Source organism: Chaetodon auriga, chromosome 15 (genome assembly GCF_051107435.1).
Source record: "Chaetodon auriga isolate fChaAug3 chromosome 15, fChaAug3.hap1, whole genome shotgun sequence".
In the NCBI taxonomy this organism is placed as follows: domain Eukaryota; kingdom Metazoa; phylum Chordata; class Actinopteri; order Chaetodontiformes; family Chaetodontidae; genus Chaetodon; species Chaetodon auriga.
This window is the reverse complement of record NC_135088.1, coordinates 6,194,780-6,202,138: the sequence shown is the minus strand read 5'-3', so window position 1 is coordinate 6,202,138 and position 7,359 is coordinate 6,194,780. Positions and strand designations below refer to the sequence as shown.

The 7,359-nt window shown below is 45.4% G+C and overlaps 1 protein-coding gene across 1 annotated transcript; it reads left to right on the top strand.

The window, feature by feature from the left end:
• Nucleotides 1-1,952: 1,952 nt before the first annotated feature.
• camlg (calcium modulating ligand) lies at nt 1,953-7,322 on the top strand. The gene is made up of 4 exons (XM_076751065.1): nt 1,953-2,252; nt 2,803-3,266; nt 3,409-3,474; nt 4,248-7,322. Exons 1-4 carry the CDS (start codon nt 2,102-2,104, stop codon nt 4,437-4,439), a joined length of 873 nt encoding a protein of 290 aa, XP_076607180.1. The 5' UTR covers nt 1,953-2,101; the 3' UTR covers nt 4,440-7,322.
• Nucleotides 7,323-7,359: the final 37 nt, after the last annotated feature.

Below are 7,359 nucleotides of genomic sequence, written 5' to 3'. Positions count from 1 at the left end.
ATTTTCCCTGCTTTAAATCAGTTCAGTCACAGCCAATCACGTGCCGTGAACTGGGTGAAAAGGCGTGTTTTTGCAGTGAAGACAAATGACAGATGATATACCTCAAATCAGCACAGATGAACCACAGAGACTCAGCTGTGGCTCGGGGGTTTCACACCCAGGCACGTGCTCTGTTGAATGACCTTAAGTTGAGTGAAGGTGCACGTAATAACTTGTTCAGGACTTGACTTGAGACTTATTTAATGTGCAAAACAAGGACTTTGTCCCACCTCTGGTAAATTGCAACAATAGTTTTTGATGTAAACAATAATCAGTATTTTCCACCCCATCGACCAACACCATGCACACGTTCTGAAATCTTAAAACATCCAAAACAGATGAGGTAAAATGTTGAGGATCATTACTTCTGCTTGATTTTATATAATTTTACAGTTTTATTAAGTGACACATTTCCTGGAAAAGAAATGTTAACGAGCCAAATTTGAGCAATAAAAATCACATTTGAACAACATGTTCTAACTGTTCAAAGCTGACATCAACCAGTATCAAAGCTGCTGCTGTTTGGAACAACTAAAAACCGGTAACAGGTTAATTATGAATTCTGCTTTTAATTGAAAAAGGCAGGATTAAATAAAGTTATGTCCTATAAGGAGGAAAATTGTCACATGAAGCTTTCATACGACCCTTAAATGCAGGGTTTTCACTGCGCAGTAACAGCATGTTTACCAGCCTTATCGATGCGCTGTTTGATTTAAAGTTCTTTGATCTTTCAACTTTGATTTCATGTCTTTGTCGTTCTTTTTTCTGCAGTTAGGCTTTGACAGATCCGGATCAGGCCTCCGTGTACACCAGCATCAGTAGCAATGATCTGTAATTAAAAACTTGATTTTCATATTAATTGTTTATTTATTTATTTTTCATGGCTGGACCCGCCAAGCGACAGCAGATCTGCTTTCTTTGTGCGTTAGGTTTTAAGAGCTTGATGCAGTTTAACAGATGAAAGCTGGCACTGTGCTTGCTGCTGCACAATTTCGCAACTGTGGCTCTTGTGCATTATGATTGTGCAATACTTGTATTTCAGAGCCAAAGTACTTATGGAAATAGAGTTTTTTAAAGCAATCATCACATGGGTCATGAGATTAATTTAAGAGGTCGTGAAATATCAAACCTCATTACACAAAATGTTTTTTAGGTTTTTTTTCAGGCTTTTTTCTTGAAAAATACTATATAGTTCAATCTCTTGAGGCCTCAAAAAAGTATTCAAGTGAAGCTCTCTAATAAGGGAATGTCACTCTCCTCAAGTAAACCTTGATGATGGGACATCTTGATATTAAGAGAGGTTGGGAACTGCTGCCTTGAAGGACAGCTGAAAATAGTCAAGGGATAGCATCAGGATGCACTCTTTCAACCCCTGAAACAATGAATAGGGGGGTGGCAGATGCATGAACCTCTGTTTGCATCCCAGAATAATACTCTGTCTATGCGAGACAAGAATACAAATGTTGTAATAGGTATGCAGATTTATAAGATGTGCATACACATTTTCCTGTTTCATAAATCTCAGTTATTGTGAAAATGGATGTGTGTGCAGAAGCTCCACAGAAAAATTGAGGTCAACATGATGAACGGAATGATTTATTGATTACTGATAATAAATAATCAGTACATTAACTGAAAATGAAAATAAACATTAGTTGCAGCTCTATATATGAATGCGCCTTCTTGTCTTATGTTTGTCCCCGGATGTGGAAGCCCAGGGCCCCTCTAGATCACTGTGCCCGCCCCTGCTCATTCATATCTTCCAGTTTTGTTTATTTTCTCGAGATTTCAGGTGCATCAGGAGCACATGACCACACCCCGCCAAACAGAGTAAGACCTTTTTTCCTGCTAGTCATCGTTCAGGGCTCACAAACGGCTCAACCTACTGCGTCATGCCCTTTGATGACGTCATCACCGTGCGTCCAGTGTGCAGACAACGCTCGGTCATGTTTACCGTTTGATTCAGTGTTCAGGCTTTTGTGTTGTCGCCAGGGAGCCGTCGAATCTTTATTTTTGTACGTGTTGTAGATTCAGTTTGTAGTTAAGGTTAATTTATTTCGACATGGAGTCCGCAGAGGCCAACGAGGAGAAGGGAGGCGCTCTGTCGGCGGCGCAGAGGAGAGCCGAGATCCGGCGGAGAAAACTGCTCATGAATTCAGAGGACAGGATGAACAGAATCGTGGGCTACGCCAAAAACGAGGCTGAGAACAACGGTATGCTTGAAGTGAGCCAGGTTACACGTCCGCGGGACGGCCGGGCGAGTCTTTTCTGTTTAAACGTGTTGCTGTAGAAAAACGCAGACCTGAGCAACACGACCCCCTCTGAAGCGTGGAGACCTGGACAGAAGACCGATGACACAAACACACAAAAGCTCGGTCCCATCACTCACACAGGCAGGAGAAAGGAGGCAGACACACAGAGGGAGAGACTATGACAACATGCACACGAGGCAGAGAGAGAGAAACAAGAGGAGAGGCTGAAGATCCAGGCCCAGAACATCTGGAATGAGGCCCAGAAGGCTGCTGGTTCAGCACAGAGACACCTGAGTGAGGAGGAGGAAGTAGGGAGACAGAGACACAGACAGACAGACAGAGGGTTAGGGAGGTGCTGTGGTTTTCCAAAGTTTACGGTGGAGTGAATGTACTCGGCTTAATCGATTCACTGTGACAAAGACCGACTGGCTGTGAAGGATAGTAGTAATTAATTATTATTGTTTCAGCTGTTCTTCAGTCTAATGTCGCTGATGTTGTCTCATATCTGCAGCTGCAGCGTCCCGGCGTCCCACAGAACCCCACTTCCACCTCGATCTCGACAGGACAGAGCCGTGGTCTTCGTCCTCGTCTTCGCCGAGGCCGTCTCCCTTCCTGCCAGAGGTTTCGGGGCTCAGCAGCCGCTCCCACAGCGGCACCCCAGAGAGGAGGGGCTCGCCCCTGCTGGGCTTCAGCGAGCCACACGGGGGCTCCCTGGAGGACGACATCGCGGGGATCCGACAGAGGCCGAGGGGGGAGCGGGTATCGGACGACCTCAGCGGCTCGCCGCGTCGAGGCCTCCAGAAGTACCTGTCCCGCTTTGACGATGCCATGAAGCTGCGGGGTCAGCTGGCCAATGAGAAGCCGGTCCAGGACGGAGGCTCTGACTCTGAGGAGTTTGATGCCTTCAGAATCTTCAGGCTCATCGGCAGCGTCCTGCTCGCTGTTTTTGTCAGGGTTTTTGTCTGCAAGTACCTGGTGAGTCGGCTCTCTGTGACACTGAGTGTGGACACTGACATCATCCACGGGCCGATAGATCATTCAAAAGGTTTAATCGTGTGCATCTGACCATCAGAGACTTTTGTTGCTGTAATGTGATTCTCACGTTTTTTCGTTCTAGTCAATATTTGCTCCATTCCTGACCCTCGAACTGGCCTACATGGGGTTGTCCAAATACTTTCCAAAGGTGAGTTTACATTTGACATTTTCTGACCTCTTTCCCATCGTTAGAGGCTCAAATTTAACATGTGTGCATACGGTGTCATTTCGGTAAGAGTGATGTTGTAATTATGGATGTGAAGAGACGCTTTGATGTCTGTAAGCTGAGTGTGAAGCTGAAATCAGCAGGTCAAGAGCTTAATTTAACATAAAGACGAGAAGCATGTGGAAACAGCTAGCATGGCTCTGCCCACTCTTCAAAAATATGACTTCCTCATGCCTTCTTGTCTTTGAAGATAAGATAATCCTTTATTAATCCCACAGTGAGGAAATTTGCAGAGTTACAGCAGCAAATGGAAAACTGTAATAGCAGTGTGCTGCATGGGGCGAGACATGTTCTCCATCAGGGATGAAAGCTTAGCCATCATCCTCCTTTCTCCCACCGCCTCCACCTGGTCGAGGGGGCATCCCAGGACAGAGCTGGCCTCCTTCACCAGTCTGCAAAGTCACTTCCTGTCAGCTGTCCAGACCCAGCAGGCCGCTCCACACAGGCCCCCTGCACTCAAAGACCAGAGCCCCCTCAACAGATGCCCTTTCCCCCTGTTCCCAGTCTGTATGTTAAACTAAGCCAAAAGATAAAACTGTTACAGGAAGTCATTTATAAAGCCAGTTCTCTCACAATTTCCTGCCATTTTATTCACTCAACAGTTGATTGATTAACTACAAAAAACTCATAAATCACTAATGAGGAAGTAATCAGTATTTGCGGCCTGCATCATCGCTACGCTCCTGCTCCTCCAGGTGGAGAAGAAGGCCCAGACCACTGTGCTGACCGCTGCCCTGCTGCTGTCCGGCATCCCCGCTGAGGTCATCAACCGCTCCATGGACACCTACAGGAGGATGGGCGACGTCTTCGCCGACCTCTGCGTTTACTTCTTCACCTTCATCTTCTCACACGAGATCCTGCAGCTCATTGGTTCAGAGACTCCCTGATGGACCCGGAGGATCTCAGCAGCCCCGCCCCCTCCTTCTGCCTTTCCCCTTCCCGTGTCTCCCATAGCAGCAAGGCATGGTCATTTCCGTTGGCTGGCGTGGGTTTGTCGTCGACGGTCTGGAAACGAATCCTCGCTGCCTTGTGATCAGGGTCGCGCGTCAGCTGGACGACTGCTCATTAGTTCAGGATTCCACTAAGCTACATGTGACCGGATTCAGTGTTTGGTTCACATCTTCAAGTCGTTTTTGCTCCGGACTGAAGCTGAGAAACAGACAGACGTTGTTTGTTTGTTTGTATGAATGTACAGTGGCAGTAGTTGTGCTGAGTGATGTTTATTTGTCGGGTCTAGTGGAGAAGATGCTAATTGTCGTATTGAGGAGTGGAGAACAGTACAGCTTGTCATCAGTGTGCAGCCACAGGTTCCATTTAACTTGAATGAGTGGGAAGCACTGGGGTCCGTAATTTAAAAATTCAGATATTTGATGCACAACACAATACAGCAAACGTACGCTAAATCACAGAAAATAATGAATCTGGTGTTTAGTGCAATGAGCTGTCCTTCAGTGCTGTGCATTACATCAGACAAACTGATGGAGTCCGCGTCCACATCACTGCAGCGAGGTGAGAGAAAACATGGTTCTCAGCTGCTGCTGCTGCTTTTTAAAGGCTCGAATTATTTGCTTGGACTAATTATTAGGATTATTATTATGATGTGACTTCTGCTCAACAGCGCCTCAGTGGCCATGAGCAGCAATTACAGGATAATGGTAAATGCTAAAATGTAGAGCCTAAAAACAGCAGCACAGGAAAGAGAAGAGTCATGAAGACAGAGACCTGACCGAAGTTTTTAAAGTGCTATTTGCTTCTGCATATTCATGTTTCCTGTAAAACCGGGCAGCTAGGCAGGGACTTGTGGATATTGATTGGCATTTACGATAGCCAATAGGTGTTCATAGTAGCCAGTAGCTCTGAATGTACAGGGACCAAACACAGCCTCCAAGACAGACAGATGACAGGGAATACAGCGCCGAGGTGGTTTTCATGCGAGCTAACAAGCTAACGGCAGCTACAACAAGCAAAGCTATCTGTCATCAGGAAACTCTAATCCACCAGTAAACTTCCTGTGTTCCCTGTCGTCTAACTGGCCTCTGCCGGTCTTGGAAGTTGTGTTCGGTCCCGGTGCTTTAATGTCTGTTGTAACATTCGCCACCATAAGCTCTGTAGCTGCAAAACCTCCTGGGTGCATCAAATCGCTTTGTCAGCTTTTCATGTAAGAAAATAATGTGTCATCTCTTCTTTGAAAATGACAGTCTTTCTTTAAATAACGTGATTCTGTAAAAATATCACAACATGTTGATGTTGTCATGACACGATTTACTGAAAGCTGATGGAGAACTGAGAGCTTCTCAATCCCAACCACCTCCAAAGACTGCAGGCGCTGCACACGCTGTCGGATTCTCAGTGACGCAGACTCTTCAGCAGGTGTCTGATGACTGTAAAACCAGATTTGATGCTAACATTTGCAGATAGCTGAGCTCCCAACTAGTAAACACCATAATGATTATCTGTCTGTCCTACTAGTCGGGGGTTGAGGTCAGTGCATTTTCCATTCATGCCATTTAAAACCTGAATCTAAGCTCTGACAGCCCGCTGCATAGAGGAAACCTTTTAGGATAAAAATAAAATCCACTTCCTGAATTCTCAGTGAATTGACCACACGGTCATTATCCATTATGACTGGCAGTCGGCCGACGAGCAGAAAGTTTAAGACAGAGTATCATTAGCACTGACGGACGCAGTGGGTTCATTTTCCCTCATGCATAAAATCGTCCTCTGCTGATGTGCCTCAAGCCACAGACGACCTTGAGGCTTTGCAGTCCAACAAAGCATTTCCTGAAACAAAAGTGTCATTGCACAGAGGTTTAGGACCCTTTGACAAACGTGCTCTGAGCTCAGCCTAAGAAGACTTTTCTTGATTCATTCTGTGATTAATCTCACGTGGACGTCCAGATCAAGAGCTTTGATCCCAGGCTTCATATCTTGAGACAGTGAAGGTTACAGATGGCAAACACACTCTGGATACAGGAAGTAAATGACTCAGAGCTTGTTATTTGGAGGCCGGAATCATGAGGAACATTCACTTGTTGCCCTCCAGCCTTTGGTTCATTGGAGCTTAAGGAGATTGACGGAGCGGCAGCAGTCAGCTCCCGATGGCTCGAATCGGCCTCTTTCCCCATCGACCGCGCTTTAGGTGACGTTTCCCGCTACGACCTGTCACCCAGTGTTTAGAAAGGTCCGCCAGTGTTACCAACAAGTTTTTCTTCCTTTGGTGAATCCAAGTGTTGAAAGTCAAGAAGCATTTAACCCCTCGGTGTGTCCTTTTGCACGGCTGTGAGCTTGGAAGCGCAGTAGACTTCATACAGTAAACGTAGGTACGTGATGAAAAGCATGAATGACAGGAATGTTGTGGGTTTTGTCGCTGCACACGAGGCAGCGGGAGCTCGTACGCTTTGTGTTGAGTAATTCTGGTGATGTGCGTCCGCTTTGTTCAAGCCTCATACATACAGTGCATACTTTATATATGCTCTCTTCTCCTGTGCTGTTGTGTCCTCTCTCCATGCTTTTTCATTTCATCCAAATTAATTTATTGGTGTGAATATTTTTTTTTTCATGTAAATGAATTAGTGTGATTTATCCTATGACTTGTCTGACCTACTTGATTGTTTTTGATAATGTTTACAGAATAACTGTTTTTAATGGCTCTTGCATATTTGGATTTCAGTAACAAATTTAATGTTGATGTAAACAGTCTCTGCTTAAAACCTATACAGGAATAAATAACCAGGCAGTTCATACCAAATAAATACTACTTGTGTGACATACTCTGCATTGACTCTCAGTTTGTTTTTTATGGGGGTA

Bases quoted from the DNA above. Each gene is read 5' to 3' on its own strand.
- camlg (XM_076751065.1), top strand. From the start codon at position 2,102: ATGGAGTCCGCAGAGGCCAACGAGGAGAAGGGAGGCGCTCTGTCGGCG. The intron at 3,267-3,408 runs GTGAGTCGGCTC...TTTTCGTTCTAG, and splicing joins TTTTTGTCTGCAAGTACCTG to TCAATATTTGCTCCATTCCT. The intron at 3,475-4,247 runs GTGAGTTTACAT...CTGCTCCTCCAG, and splicing joins TGTCCAAATACTTTCCAAAG to GTGGAGAAGAAGGCCCAGAC.